We start from the raw sequence: 16036 nt of genomic DNA on the forward strand, positions 1-16036 counted from the left end.
CAATGAGAATACGTCGTCAGAGAGAAGGTTTGTGTGTGAGCGAACGCGAGGACGTTTACGTATGCGTGTGTACTTTTGTCAGAGTACTTGTTGCTTGCAGGACCTCCCGTGGTCCCATAGCTGAGCAGAAACCTTTCTGAGGTGGCGGGTTTGAAGTGAGATTATGCGGAAGTTGATAGCAAACAACCCCTTCCAGAAATACAAGTGCACGCCAAGGAGGATTACAAGTAAACTGGTTAAAGTAATTATTAACCAACCACCCCCCCCCCCTCCCAAATGCATTCCTGGCTTCCCCACTGCAGCTGAGGGCGCAGTAGTCTGTTTCAGAAGAGGAGAGGGGCAGGGTCTGAGCAGGGAGGGCAGAGAAAGTGCTTATCTTTAAAGGGAGGGAGAGGAGCGGAGTGAAGACGCACAGGAAGCGCAGGAGCGGGGCTGTGTCCGGGCATGTTCCTTCTGTGCTGTAGATCATTGACAGGAAGGGGAAACGTGCGTTGAGGCCAGCGAAGCGGGAACTAACGCGCCGCGGCCAGACGTCACCGCGGCGACACGCCGCTGCCACGAGCTCCGTTCATCCGCGTGCTCTTCTCCTGCAGGGCTGAGCGCGCCGCTAATTTGTTTTTCCGAGGAAGAAAAAGATCGCAGGTGTCCGCACCGCATTGGCAAAACAACCTCAGTAATGCAATAAGAATGTTTGGAGTAAAGCTCTGTTGTTACTCCATTAATTCTTCCCAAGGATGCATTCTAGAAAAACATCCGTTTGACAAGCTGCACAAATGGCCTTTTTCCTGTCCAGAATGACTAGGCTGGGTTTTTTTTCTTTCTTTCTTTCTTTTTTGAATTCAGTACACCAGTTAACTGAAAACATACAGATCCTGGTGCTGAGCTTTGAAGCTTCCAGCCCAGCCACATTCTGGGCCCCTATTTTCTTACAGTGCGGTTCCGCTTGTGCAATGACTTCCGTCCGAAAGTGAGAGTTCTGAATGCACGTGTGTGTGTGTGTGTGCGTGTGTATGTGTGTGTGTGTGTGTGCGTGTGTGTGTGTGCGTGCGTGCGTGTGTGTGTGTGTATGTGTGTGCGTGCGTGTGTGCTTGTGTATGTGTGTGTGTGTATGTGTGCGTGTGTGTGTGCGTGTATGTGTGTGTGTGTGTGTATGTGTATGTGTGTGCGTGCGTGTGTGTGCGTGTATGTGTGTGCGTGTGCGTGTGCGTGTATGTGTGTGTGTGTGTGTGTGCGTGTGTGTGTGTGTGTGCGTGTGCGTGTGCGTGTATGTGTGTGCGTGTGCGTGTGCGTGTATGTGTGCGTGCGTGTGTGTGTGTGTGTGTGTGTGTGCGCGCGTGTGTGTGTGTGTGCGCGAGGGTGTGTGTGCGTGTATGTGTGTGTGTGTGTGTATGCGTGTGTGCGTGTGTGTATCTGTGTGAGTGAGCACGCACACGTTTGCCTCTGCGTAAGATGAGTCTACAGATAACCCGCAGATGTCACTTTTGGGAAAGCGCTCTGGAGGCGCGCTCAGGGGACCAGCTGCTCTCCTGCCTGTTTGGCCGAGCTTCAAAGCCAAGCGCTCTGTTCCAGGCGTCCCGCGGTCCTGTTTGACCCTCCGGTGAAGGCCAGAGCAGAGCGCGGCGTGACACACTGCTGCAGGAAGCCATTTGAAGTCTGCCCTCTTCGTCTACCCCAGCTGTCTGTGCCAGTGTTGGCCCTCCCGTTGGTCACGATATTCTTTTTTTAAGGACTTTGATTGGAGGATTCGGGCCAGTGCCTCCCACCCAGTTGCTATGAAATTTTTTTTTTAAGTATTTTTTTTTTTTTGGCAGTTTGCCAAAATGCCTGAGGGAGGAACTTAATATGGGCAGATTAAGTTTCTATCTCAGGCATTTATAAATACGGGATGTTATGACATATTTTTTAAGGCTGTTCATAATGTGTGGAGAGGGCTGCGGTGTAAAATTATAAATATAAGGATTCTAATCTGCTTTGAAGATGTATTACTAGGCGTGGGCCTGGGCCCTGTTTGAGTGAAAGACAGCTTTGCAGAGTTTGACTGGGGACTGCAAAGTGTCGGGGTGAAATATGCATGCGAAAATGATCCTTGTTTGTATTTTATTTCCAGGAGTAAGACGTCAGGGTTCGCCTGAAAGAGCTGGATAAGGTGAGCGTTTCCATCCAATATGCATGACCTTGCGGCTGTTGATCTTCTCACTTCTTCGTTCCGGGACACGCGATAACGTAACTGTTGTCCGCCCTCTTGTTTGAATGCAGGCGCGCGCGGGTTGAGATGTCCTCTAAAATGCCGAGCTCCAACAACGTAGCGCAGGCGAGGAGGACCGTGCAGCAGCTGAGGATAGAGGCTAACATCGAGAGGATAAAGGTGACCGCGTGCTTTGACAAACAGGAGTGCCTGAACTCCGGGTCTCATTCCACACATGCTGCACCATCGCTGCTTCCACAGGCTGGAATGTGCTGATGTTAATGGGAAGGGCGGGGCGATCCGCTCTCACCGGGCAGCTCAGCGGCCCCATTGGCTGAAACTCCTCCGGGGGCGGCGCCGTGTTCTAAGAATGTGCTGATGTTAATGAAGTGGGCTGGGCCGGTGTTCGTGCCTCTTCCAAGAACCCTGGGAGCTTCTTAGAAATGGAAAGCCCAGGGGGCCTCAGTTCTGCCTCAGGGGAATGTGTTCACTCACCTACTGTACACAGAATTGTTTCTCCACCAGTGCACATCTGCTCACTGTTTTTGAGTGGTTGTTTGCTTCTGGCTGTCCATTTGTGTAACTGTGCGCGCATGTGCGCGTGTGTGTGCATGCGTGTGCACATGTAAGTGTGTGTGTGTGTGTGTGTGTGTGTGTGCATTGGCGTGCGTGTATGTAGGTGTGTGTGTGCATGTGTGTGTGTATGTGTGTGAGAGAGCATGTCGCATAGCCATAACCACTCCACCTCTGCCTTTCAGGTGTCCAAAGCATCAGCGGACCTCATGCACTACTGTGGAGAACACGCCAAGTACGACCCCCTGCTCATGGGCATCCCGGCCTCTGAGAACCCCTTCAAGGACAAGAAGCCCTGCACGATATTGTAACGGGATGCCTGAACGCTCACGATTTTTTGGTGTTCTTTTTTATAGACCAACATCCGATTTAAAACGATCGTCCTCTACTCGCCTTTTGACCCCCCGAGACCAACCCCTACTAAAACTAGAACCCCGAAGTTACCCCTACTGAATTAATGCAAGTATTGACAATTTCGTTTTTTCCTGTATATTCAGCGAGGACAAAAACAAGGCGCTGAAAAGCACAAAGATTAACTTGCAGCGGTTTTCACTCCCAGGAACAAAGCGTGCGGATAGTTTGTGAGCGAATGCCGTTTTTGGGTCGGTCCAAGCGCTGATTGTTATCTGCGGGGGTTGAGACCTAAGTTATCTGAGTGCAAAGAGTGGAGTCAGAATGGGAGTGTCCAGAGCTGTGTAATCTCTGTAAGCAAGAAGTGCGGTTTTTTTTTTTTTACCCCACACGCACTCTCTTTAGTCTGTTAGGACCCGATTCTAACCGGATCGAACAGGTCCTAGAAAATAATCTGTTTGAGCATGAATGGTACTGATAACTGTTATCAACCCAGCAGTAGTTTCACTATCTTCGACGCAACTTGTCTGCATTGTTATTCCCCCCCGACTGGAAGGAAGTTGCAATGGCTTTCTGTCACAGGAGGAAAGGGGCGGGGCCAGTGAAAGGCCACTAACAACAACTCAGAAAGCTGCCTTTTGTGTGGCAGGTGTTTTCTGTTATCTCACTGCATTTACGCAACTCCGGAAGCTAAGACCCTGCCTCAGCCCTCAGGGGGGTGGGTGGGTTGGGTGGTAGTGATTGGAGGTGGGGCGGGGGGGGGCAGGCCAGCCAAGGACCATTGTGTGCAGTTGCCTGTACAAAATTGCACAGGCTAAAATTTGACACTTTGTGTCCAGGCAGCGTTCCGGGGGTATCATTGTTTCGACGGCTTGATTTCTGGACACGAGGAAAAAGCAATAAAACAAAGATGTCTCTAATCCCATTAATCATTATAATTCATGCGATTTGTCGTGAATCTGAGATTTAGCTCAAACTGTTTTTATGCCTTGCACCCACTGCTTCTTTCCGCAGGAAGATACTAAATGGAGAAAGGGTGTCTTTTCTATTTGCCTTAAGTTCAGTCTGGTTTAGATGTCTGCAATTTTACAATGAACTGAGACTACCTTACCTTTCACCACTCTTCAGTTGTGCTCACTGCAAAAGCCTTGGTTTCTTTTTATTTGCCCGTCTCTCTGCTTTGGGTTGTTCATTCTCACAGTGAGATACACAATCAGATACACTGTTTTAAATCTGGTCCTGGCCTAAAGATCTGCAGGGACAACTTGTACGCATATGAACCTTTGAAACCTAAAGTCTCCAAGTCAAAATGGTTTTGGTTATTGTGTCAGCACTGGGTTTTAAACAGTGAAATCCATAAGCGTTATGTTCCAGGATTTCTACAGGTGGTCTGCGTTTTCCGGAAATGATCCATGAGTGTTTTATCAGTTTTAGCATTCCTTTTATTGAGGTATTGGAACAGCGATTTGCTAATGCTAGTATTAAGATTTTCCAATGGTTTGAAATCTCACAGGGAAAAATGTGGGGTATATTCACTGCAAAGAAGTCTTAACAAGTGTTTTAGTCTTGCAATGAGACTTAAAATCTTTTTCTTCTTCTCTCAAGTAGAAAATATTAGCTTGTTTTAAGATTTTTCTTTGACAAATGAAATCAGCAAATCTTTAAATGAGTAAAACTTTAACCACATTGGCAATCTCAATGTGTCAATTAGCAAAGAAGGTTATATAAATAAAATAGAAGGCTATGTAAGGCTAGAACACATGTTAAGATTGACTTATTTTGTGTTTTTTGCAGTATTTTAATGGAACGTATCCTCACGTCAGGCTTTTGAAGTTGCATAATTGAGCCACGTTCATTTCTCAGTGTTCTCTGGACCGGTGCCAGTGCCAGCAGCTGTTCTACTTTTCGTGAGCACACCTGATGAAGGCATTTAGACACGCCCACTTTGCCCACACCACTTAGGCCATTTCTTGTGCTGTAGGACTTTTTTTTTTTTTTTTTTTACAGCAGTAGCAACCAGTCCTGTTCCTGTAGATCTACGATCCTATAGGTTTTCATTTAAACCCTAATATGGCTCTCTTGACTCTACTAATTAGCAGCTGAACAAGATCTCTAGCTGTTGAGTGAGGTGTGCTTTGTTAGGGTTAGAGTGAAAACATACAGGATGGTAGATCTCCAGGAACGGGATAGGTTACCACTGTTTTACAGCATTGAAATTTGCTGTACTTATTCGAATTTACTTTTGTTTTTGAAAACAGAAAGCAACACGATAAAGCGCCATTAAATTTGCAACTGTGGAAGAAAGCTGTTTGATATTTACCCAAAATGGCTACAGTAGCACTTGACTGACGCTGTGCGTTTTATGATGAGCTTGAACTATAAAGCATGGTGTATGTCCTCTACATCCCTGCATTTGCCTTAGAGATCGTGCCCTGTGACTAGCATAGATATCTCGATCCGCTTGTAAGTATGTAGTAGGCAGCAAGTCATCGTATTGCAAATCGCAGTAAATATATTGTAACCCTTTAAATGAATATGCCTTATAAAATGAAGGATATTTTTATGTCTGTCTGTTTGTATTGATTGGTGTCTGCTATAAAGTGTGTGAAAAGGAATTTGAACTCAAGTGTGCCATCACGTCCATGGATTGTACCAGCAATAGAAACGATTACTCTGTCTGATTGTACTTCACACACGGTGCTCTTAGCGCATTGCTCTCGCTTTTTGTTTTTTCCTGAGAGAGTCTTGTTTAGCTGTTAGGTAAATGTGTATTTTTCATGTGACTGTTGAGGGTCTCCTAGTGTTGACATTCCATCTTTACTGCCATATTTTTCCATTTCCTGGGTTGGCTGTACAGCAGGTGTATGTGCCACGACACTACAGGCAGACTACACCAGCAAAGGCCTTATTGAAGTGTGTCTGCCTCAACTTTGCTCTACTGTTAAGTAACACTCCCCAAGTGCTATACTGTGAACAAGCTACAGCCAAGCCAACATGCTGACACAGCCACTGCAAATGAACCCGTACCCCCCTTTGTAGAGAATGCTAATGGTTAGCCTTTCTGCCAACACTATGGTGTACTGTTAAATATGCCATGGTAGCTTCGCTAACTGCAAAAGAATGAGCATTATTTGGTGGTACAAGTGACAGAATTTTGCGCAAGTGAATCTGTGGTACCTTCATTAACCATGGAAAAGAGTATTGAGTGGTGTTACTACTTAGCAACATTGCTGTACCATTGTCCAACAAGCAGCCCTCTACATTCAACGTGTTTTTATTTTTATCCGCAAAATATATTTTACAGTATGACAGTGGAGGCCTGCTAACTATACTGTATGTGATTCATACTTTCTGTCGTCATCATTCACTGTTGCTTTTGTATTTGTAAATGAATTAACCTGCTTAAATTGCTTCTTTACTTTTTCCTGCTGTACATTTTGCCTTTGAATTTCGGCATCTCTTAAATTTAAAATACATTGTTTTTGCCAACTTCACTTATTCTGCAAGTGGATTTACGTTATTTTTTTATGCCCTGTTTTGCTTTTCCCTGAAAATTCTGCAGCTGCATTTTGTTTCTGGTATTGTAAATGTTGATATTTCTTTTGCCCCTACTTCATTAAATGTCATTTTATTTGAACTATCTGTATATTGGTCTTTTTTGTTGCAATTGCAATTCACAAGCCTTGGTGTAAAAAGCAATTGTCCATATAGAAGGCTTACAGGAAGGATTGCTATGATTGTCCTTATTTTAGAATACCGCTTTATGCTCTCTAACTTCGATAAGTCTCAGGTTTTATGGAGATGCATCCGCTCTGTGGGTTAATCAGCTGCCAGGTTTTACCCTTTCCCTGATCAGGGCTGCCGCAGCTCACTGGAGTAAGATAAGTGTCCCGTCCGTAGTCCACCTGGTTCTAAATTCCTCCGCTCTCACCCTCCCGCCTGTGAAGCTGAATTCCTCACCCTCAACCATGCCGTGCGTATGGGAACCGGGGGGGGGGGGGGGGGGGGGGGGGTGGCTTTACGGCTGGTTCCCACACCGGTGCTCGGCTCCTGGATTGCCCCTACCTCAGGGGACTTGGGGACCCCCTGCCAGGCAGAAGCTCCTCTTTGCATTCCACATCACCTCGCCACATACTGAGACGGAATGCAGCATTGTTAGGCAACAACCACAGACCCATTAACTAGCCGTTTCTGCGTGGACATCGGTTTAGAACAGGCACGGTGCTCCTTCAATTACCTTTACATTACTGCATATCTAATATTTATTATATAATATAACATGTATAATATATGCTGTTTAGCCCACCTAAACAGTGGATCAGCTCAGAATCCGCTCTTAAATAATAAATAGTGCAGGTCACGGCTCTCCGCTGTACTCATTCAGATTGAGTCCTGATGAGTGGCTTTTGCGTCACAGATTAAAATTTCTGTTATCATCGCTAATGCATCTTTGCCTAAGATGTACAATTTTTCATATTGCTGTGACACCCCTGCCTTTGTAAACTTCGTAACTACACAACAATGTGCTGCATCACAGCCATCAAAGAGTAGTGATCTGCCATGTTACACTGAAGCCCATTCAGCTGCCATTAGCTGCGCTATCCAATATTTGAGTTTTGTTTTCTTAGAAGGGCTCCTTTCTGTGAGCTCTTTATTTCCTATCGCCTCCGAAATATTCTTTCCATTGCCACTAGCAATCTGCCTTGCCATGTCTCTCACTCCTTCTCTGTGGATGTGCTGTCTTTGATGGCATAGTCCCCCACTCTCTGCTCGGATCACATCAGGTCCTAATAGAGTCATGTTTTATTTTGAATCAAGCGTTGCTGCCTCTTTGTGTAGCCCCTATCCGGGATTGCTTACGAATCCTCCTTAATGGCACAAGGTCTCCATGCACCGGTTGTCACACACAGCAAAAGCAGGGGTAAAAATAGAATCAGCAGGAATTCTGGTTTCCTCTTTGCACGGGGGAATCTATTTTTAACCACTTTTGATGGTAAGTTGTGGAACTATTTTAACTTGACGTCCTTGAACATGAAAAAAAAAAGTTCTTTCCACTCAAGGCAAAACAGTCAATTGTGAGAACATGACACAAAGCTGAAAAGGACAAGTTTTGAAGGACAAGTTTTTTTTCTGGACCAGGGAAAGACAAACATTACTCATACAGTACCTTATCATGCCATGCAAAGTATTGTGTTGAGCTTAAATACCACAATACAACTGTGCGTTTTGAAAGGTTTTAAATTTCATTGGAATGAAAAAAAAAACCAAGCAGGATCTTTCTCATTCTTCTATACCCACCTCTCTGTGGAAATATCTTGACTGTATTTAATCTAACTGTCAGGATCTATGGCGTAATATTTTCTGTTGAAAATAGCCTGCGGTCAACCATCATGTGACCTCTGACCTGATTACCCACTTGCTGCAGTCCTGGGCTGCTGAGGGTGCTGTGATAATGAGGTGGGTTATATTGATGTCCTGCTGGGAGCTAATGCCGGTCCAGGGTTTGCATGCACTATAAAGCACTTTGCAAAGGTAGGAGCAAAATTATCTGCAGCTCTGTGCTGTAATAATAGTGGGCCACTTTCCACTGTAGTGTGACTGACCAACAAGAGAACTAAGATATATGCATGGCTGTAGATGGTCCACCAGGTACACGTTATCTCAGCACATTGCTTGTCATTTTAGAGCTGCTGTTCTGTTGATTGTCTCTGGTGTGAATGGACAGAAGCTCACACCGCTCACTGGCTCAGAGGATAACCTGAAGCCACGAGTAGACCTTGCAGGATCACGTGATATGGTCTACAGTGTGATTGACTAAGAATCAGTGTGCGCACATGTCAGCAATCTACCAGCTTTTGAAGGCGGTGTGCTTAGAAGGAGGAATGTGGCGGGTGACGAATACAGTATGAGAGAATCCCATGTCTACTCTTCCTCAGTCATGATTTTCTAATAGAAGAGGAAAAGGTCACCTTTCCTCCCGTTTGCACACCTCTTAACACAGAAGGGGAAATTTGAAAAAAATGCATGCATGTATCATGCAGACATAGCGTCAAAACCATCTTTCCCATCTACTTACGTTAACATTTTTAAAACTTATGTTGAAACATAATGTACAGTATGTTAAATTGAATTGTTTTACTATTTAAATGCTACATGTTGTTTACATTTCATAACAGTCCTCAGACAAATTCAATTTAATAGTCAAGAACAGCTTCATACAATATTCACTGGGTGCATTTCAGTACAGAGTAACTGTACTCATTTAGCTTGGTCAATGGTCATATGATGACATAGCTGCTGTAACACTGTAACAATCACGGGGTAGGGCTGGAATATGGTTTTGTTTCCATGAATATGCCCTGATAATGAGTTAGTTACCAGGGGGATTGCCTGGCTTGCATTAGTCCAAAAAAAAAAAAAAAAGTACACCCCCATGTCATGAGTTTCAGCGTCAGTTAGGCTTCAGGTTAAGTTGCACAATCAACATACCAGTACATTTCCGTTTCTGCCTGCTCTGAAGGTTCACAGTCACCTGACATAATGTGCTGTCTGCCCCTTTACCGCTGTGCCACAGCATGACAAATTTAAGTTATATGTATTTCAATAGCTATATAGCAATATCCGGTTTCCCCGATTACAGATATTACTCAAAATACCCTATATTAAGGGCATTTAGAACAATTAGGGAATTGGTGCACTGCTAGTTGTCTTCATATAGCTGGGGAAAAGTACAGAAAACTGGTTGAAACATTTGGCAATAATTTTCCACTTAGGCAATAATCTTTCCGCAATAATCACTCCTTTGAAGTACTGTGTGTGACCTCGGTCACTGTACTGGCTGGCACCCAGGATACTTTTAATAGGTCATCTTCTGCACCGAACTGTTGCGGAAACTGCTCACTTGTGGGCAGATTTATTGGCTTCATTTTATTACATTTTTTCTAAGACATGAAAGCAAATTTCAGACAACGCTAGAGACACCTCAGGGCAAATTTGCAGCCACCTGCAGAGAATGATTATGTTCATTCTGTTTGTAAAAGCACCACAGCACCACTGGGCAGCAGATTTTAGAAGTCAAATTTGCAATTACAGATGGTTACAGTGGTGAATTGTAATGAGTTTTATTCACCACTAATTCACTCAGAGTTAATGAAATAATGAAGATATACAAATTTTGATGCCATTGTTATTGAAAATGTTTTAAGATATGTGTATTAATCATAATGTAATGACAACGCTGAGAATTGATGGCATCAAATGGCAAAATCAGTAAAGATGTCTAGTTGAACGGGATTGTCGCTTTAATGAATGAAGACAAGATCTTGGATTCAGAAGCGAAAACTTAAAAAAAAACTCTGTCATAGTGCCAGAAGGTTTTCTCTGAGGACATGGAGTAGACTTCCTTAATCCCAATGTGGTTACCATGGCAAAGCTCTAACAGGTCCCAAATAAACATGCAGCCTAATTTAAGCAAACACACATAAAGGCACAGTCACCGCCCATGTTTGGTTCAAACATTTTATTACGTACATTTACAGGTTTTAAAAATATTGCAACATAAATACAATTAAGTTAGTACAATACAAAATAACTTAATGACAAAGAGAACACACAGACCATTTGATATCATAAACACCAAATGCATTGCTTGTTGCTTTCTTGCCCTTCCCTTTTTAAATAATTATGATAAAAAAAATTTCAACAGTGTCAACGGAAAGTAATAAAAGTTGCAGAAAGAAACTCCGGGATTCCTACAATGTGTTTCTGCAAACTCTCCCCAAATCTTAAACCACCTTTGAGGCTCTCTTCTTGTGCACTCCTGAGCTGATCTGTGCCCAACTTACACTCAACGTGGGCTGGCATTCCCTTGCATGATATGTTGCCTATACAATGTCTCTTTTCCAATACAGTCTTACAGCATTTTCATGCTCTGGTCATCCAGTGGTTCACAATCCTGAATCACCACAACTGTACCGAGTTTGGCCAAGAGTGCAACTCATTCAGCTGGGCCGAAATCCACCCCCCATTGCCTATCGAGACAGCTGGAACTTTGAAGTCCGTTCTTTCATGTATTTATTTTTCCAGTTATCTTTCAGAAAAGTGGATTTCTCTCCTGAGGGGTCCACCAGAGCATTACACAGATCCAGTGCAATTTCTTGAAAGGTAAAAGAAAGTGAAGAAATCCACGCTCTCCGCTTTCATCGCTCGGGAAGGTTAATAACCGGCACCCACTGGTCCAAACAGCGGCTGTCTCTGCAGAACCCGTTCACTTTGCTCAAAGCTGGATCTTTCCATGTGGATGACTGTGGGTTCTGTAAATAAAAAAGCATAGAAAGAGTTCAGTCTCTCTGCAAGCCCTGCTTTAAAAGGGTGCACTCCACCAAAAACACAAACACAAAAACACAAAAAAGGGAACCAATACCATTTCCAGGTGCAAGGTTCTGCAAGCATGGCTTACTGGCAGCACATTGGCCTCAATCAGTTTTACATGGGAAAATATAGCCAGCATGTGTCTTTTTTAAAGACATGGCTGTGGCTTGCTTTTGGGAATTTGCATTCACAGAACCTTCTTTCATGATGAGGAGTCATCACCCCAGCGAACAGTTCCTGGAACGTCTGTTTGCATAACGCCCCAGAGGAGGTACGCAGTCTGCCAAGTCAGCCACCCAATCTCACAAATTGGAATTAGATCACTCGCTAAACAGCCAATTACTGAAGCCCCAGACTCCTGGAAACCCTAGCCCGCAATCTACATCATAGACAAATTAGCTTCTGTGCAACAGCTTGAAAGAACTTCAGTCTGTTCTATCAAATAAATTATACAGATCGTACTTCAAATGGGGGTACTTTGTACTGTCAGATAACTGCTAAGAAAACCAAACCAAGTATGTGCTTGCAGCCACGAACTGCATACTAAAGACCTTATATCCAGTCACATCCTCCATTCCAAGCTGTTCAACATTTACGAGCCTTGCACTGATAATTATAATTATCATTACCTAAGTGAACACGTACAGCTCTGAATATGGTCAGCACTGTGGGAACAGTTGCATGTGACTGGGTCTTTAGTAGTGACTTAGAAATACCAATTCAAGTACAATAGGTTATGTGAATTAATCATGGAACACAGTCTGTACTGTAGAATAAGTAAAAACGTCGATGTTCAAGTGAATCGTACCGTGACTAAAACGCAGTGTAGATCCATCGGCTCCCCACCCTGTTTTACTCCCCCAAGGATCTCTGCCAGACGTCTCATGTTGTTCACACGCAGGATGCTGATGTCATTCTCACAGCAGAACGCCTGGATCAGAGTAAAATGGATTTGGAGAGCTACGTCCTTGACATCCTCTTCGTCTGTAGCCAACAGGCATAATACCACGTTATCCGGATCTCTGGTGGGAAGAAAATGAATCACGCTTCGTTAGACTACTTACCGCAATAAAGGAACACACCACCAATGATTCATTTCCATGCAACAAACCCGCAGTACTGCTGTTTAAAACATTAACATTGTCTACAAAAAAATTTTTTTTAAGCCACGTTAATCACAGAGTAAAACGGACAGCATCAACTTGACTTACACGTTCAGCGATTTTGCCGCTTCGTAAACTCCGACAGTAATACATCCTTGCGGTAATGCAGAACTGAGAACTTCTTCCAATGCTTTTGCCACTGAATCCATTCTGTAAAGAAATTCAAAACGTTAACTTATCGTTGAACGTACAAATATAAATGTTTCAAACGTGCTGCCAAGTTTACGAGAAGGTAGATAGCTTGTCCTCATTTTCACAACGACGCGGGCTTCAATGAGTGCGAACTCCCCTTCAACCGAAACATTAATCTTACAAAACGATCCTGCATACCATATGTGTTCGAAAAGTCACCTATTTCAGAGAATGTTCCTGAGATCACATTTGTCGACTATGTCTCCTTCAAAATAACATAAAACTGACATTTCAGTTTAAAATGCCACATAGGCTATATTCAGAAGTTACAATCCAGCTAGTGTGGCAAGGGTAGCCGGTACCTAGCTGACGTTGGTTACAACTACGCAAGCTAACAAACGACTAACATTCACTGCAACAAAAATCGCTCGTGAGCTTCATTCGTTTTTCACCAACTTCAAACAATGTCGATGTCAACGTTTAGCTAGCTAACATATGATCCAAATGCTGTAGCGGGTACTCAAGCACCAGCGTCTGCAAAGAAAATCCATTGGTTTGAGGATACAATTTTAAACATATTAGGTATGTAGCTATGCAATAACAATGTGCAAATCGTACCTTTCTGCAGAGTGCTCCCCACTTAGCTCCTCAAATGTCATATTGCACATAAAATCCGAATAAAAATCCAATGACGTCCTGGTTTCTGGACAGTGACTGCCGTTGGTGCTGTAGCTCGCAATAGTAGTGACGTCCCAGCAGTAGCTAAATTCTCACAGTACCTGACCTACTCACGCTAGGTGGTCTAATAAAATAACTTCTGCAGCTCCTTGTGACTACATTGTCCAATATTTGCATTTTGCAGCGCATTGGCCACATACTAATTAGCCAGACCAGGATGTGCATGCATACTGGCTGTCGCTGAACTCTCACAACAGGACAAGCTCTGATTGGATACACAAGGCTGAAGAGGTGTGGTTAGTTACTACAACAACACTGATTCCCTCCCTCCGCCTAAAACAAGGCAGAAACTTCCCAGACTGGAAAGGAAAAAAAAAGAATATATATATATTTTTGACATAAGTAGTAAATAGCAAAATATAACGTCCTCTGAAGGCAACTTCTGGCTTCAGGATACTCTGTTTAACATAGCTGAGGCTATATGTATTTTACAGAAAAAAATAAATAAATAAAAAATAGGGAAACGGATGGCATCTCAGAATCTGTCTTGTTATAAACAGATCATGCATGAAACGGTGGTTCAAGTGCGACGTCCCGTGGCTGAAGACGGTAATCGATACCCATTGTTAAAGAAAACGCATATCTCAATTGAAACGACCTAACGTCACCACGTTCATTTAGGATTTTATTTATTTAGAAAATGCAGTTTTTTTTCAGTTTCCCTTAACGTAATCAGTACAAACTCGTAACGCGCTATACAAATACAAATCATCACACTATCAGAACAAAAAACTATTTTATTACAATTAAGTCCGTTGATATAAAATCTTTATTGAAACAAACACCGGGAACAAAAATAAGTATTACAAATGCTCTGTAAACAATAAACTGTTCTTAAACGGTTAATTTAATATTCAGTCGATATTGGAGCTCTCAAAGATTGTCTAATCGCATTTTGGTGTAAGAACAGAAACATGATATTACAGTATGTATTGACTTGCCAGCTGAATATTTCCCGCACTTTCACCCAAAAAATGAAAATGTTCCTTAGCATCATTTAATATTGGTGTCAGAATAAATGCCACTTTAAACGTGCATCTACACGGACGTCTACTTATGTCATCCACTTTTGCCCAAATTCTCAAATGCATTTCAACAACAGTTTTGAGCAGTCTGTTTTCCATGTTAGAAACGAACAGCCCATAATTCATTGCATGGTAACACAATTAGGCCTATGTTGCGGGTGTAGTTTCATGTAGCCTGAATAATTGCATTTTTTTGTACATGTGTAACGTGATTATTAGATCTGTACGTTCACAATCTTGGCCAGGTAACATGCCATTGTATCAGATTTTGTTCAGCACATAGGAATGTAGGCCCACCTGTAGGCTATGTCCATTTCCAGGCTTCCAGTGTAAACATATGGTATGGGTCTACTGTACATCTCCCATACATCTAGTGTAACTAATGACCAATAGGTGGCGGTATAGGCTCCTACAATGCCCAACTGAAATGGTGCAGTGTCAGGTTATGTTCTGCATAGAACAACATGAAAGTATGACAATTTTCTATGCTTCAGCTCAAAAGTGGTCGACTGCAAAACTACTGCACCTGCTTACCTATAGGTGGCGGTGTATGGTTCTACAATGCCCAGCTAAAAGAGTACTGTATCAGGTTGTGTTCATCACAAAAAAGCTGCAAGTATGACGATTTACATGCAAAAAAAGTATAACATTCTTTAGGTTGGGGTAATTCACCAGGCCATATTAACCAGTAGTGCACCTTAACAACACAAATGGCAATATCTTCATTCTTGTGAACTTCGACCTTGAGACAGTGTTATTGGGTAGTATACCCCGCCCAGGGAAGTTCAGAAGTGTTTGTCATGGATTTTATAATTATCCATGGTCTGACATCACGGACACATGCATTCCTCCATTGGCTTCCCTGTCTACCCTGTGGTGCACAATTGTTTTATAAAAAGTATTTATTTACACACCCATGGGAGCGAACACTGTCTTTGTGCTTAGGTATTGTATCTGTCTCATTAATGAGTTGTATATCAGGCTTGGCCCTTAAATGTGTAATTTGTATCTGTTTTTTTTTTTCCCTCCAAAAAAGAACCTCTGCAAAACTGTCTAAAATACAATAAGTCATATAAATCATAATCATTTTGGCTACTGAGGTTTAATATTTGCTTTAAAGTTCCTAGCTGGGAGTGTCAGTGGCTGTGCATTGTAACAGTACAATCTGTAGAAAAACATGTTTTCAACATACAAAAATGCCATGTTACTCACACATACAAGGCACTGTAAACCATTAACACTTGCAAAATCTAGGCCTGCCATTAAAAGTACTGATATCAAAATTACAACAAGTTAAAATAAGCAATGTTGCCTAACTTAGCTAACACAAATGAAACGCGCTGTAAATCCTAAACAATGCTGCTACCCAATGCTTTCTAATGTAACTTGGCCCTGTGCTTTTTCATCTTACCATGTGAAGAGAATGTGGTCATTCAAAGCATCTGTGTCAATCGAAGTGTGAAACGGCAATTATATATGGTGGGAATAAACTTATCGAA

At 42.8% G+C, this 16036-nt stretch overlaps 2 protein-coding genes across 6 annotated transcripts in view; one reads left to right on the forward strand and one right to left on the reverse strand.

Moving 5' to 3' along the window:
• si:dkey-44g17.6 (guanine nucleotide-binding protein G(I)/G(S)/G(O) subunit gamma-12) overlaps positions 1 to 3825 on the forward strand; it is a 52794-nt gene extending 48969 nt beyond the window's left edge. For all 5 annotated transcript variants that reach the window (XM_035412335.1, XM_035412336.1, XM_035412338.1 and 2 more), the window contains 3 exons: positions 2108 to 2146; positions 2257 to 2365; positions 2944 to 3825. In XM_035412335.1, the coding sequence (XP_035268226.1) occupies positions 2273 to 2365; positions 2944 to 3069 (219 nt within the window). In that variant the 5' untranslated portion in view covers positions 2108 to 2146; positions 2257 to 2272 and the 3' untranslated portion in view covers positions 3070 to 3825. The remainder of the gene's footprint in view (positions 1 to 2107; positions 2147 to 2256; positions 2366 to 2943) is intronic.
• A 6786-nt stretch (positions 3826 to 10611) lies between these two features.
• gadd45ab (growth arrest and DNA-damage-inducible, alpha, b) lies at positions 10612 to 13592 on the reverse strand. Its single transcript, XM_035412454.1, has 4 exons — positions 13393 to 13592; positions 12691 to 12792; positions 12288 to 12501; positions 10612 to 11421 (listed from the first exon to the last, which is right to left on the reverse strand). Exons 1-4 carry the CDS (start codon positions 13440 to 13442, stop codon positions 11308 to 11310), a joined length of 480 nt encoding a protein of 159 aa, XP_035268345.1. The 5' UTR covers positions 13443 to 13592; the 3' UTR covers positions 10612 to 11307.
• Positions 13593 to 16036: the final 2444 nt, after the last annotated feature.

This window comes from Anguilla anguilla, chromosome 4 (genome assembly GCF_013347855.1).
Source record: "Anguilla anguilla isolate fAngAng1 chromosome 4, fAngAng1.pri, whole genome shotgun sequence".
Taxonomy (NCBI): domain Eukaryota; kingdom Metazoa; phylum Chordata; class Actinopteri; order Anguilliformes; family Anguillidae; genus Anguilla; species Anguilla anguilla.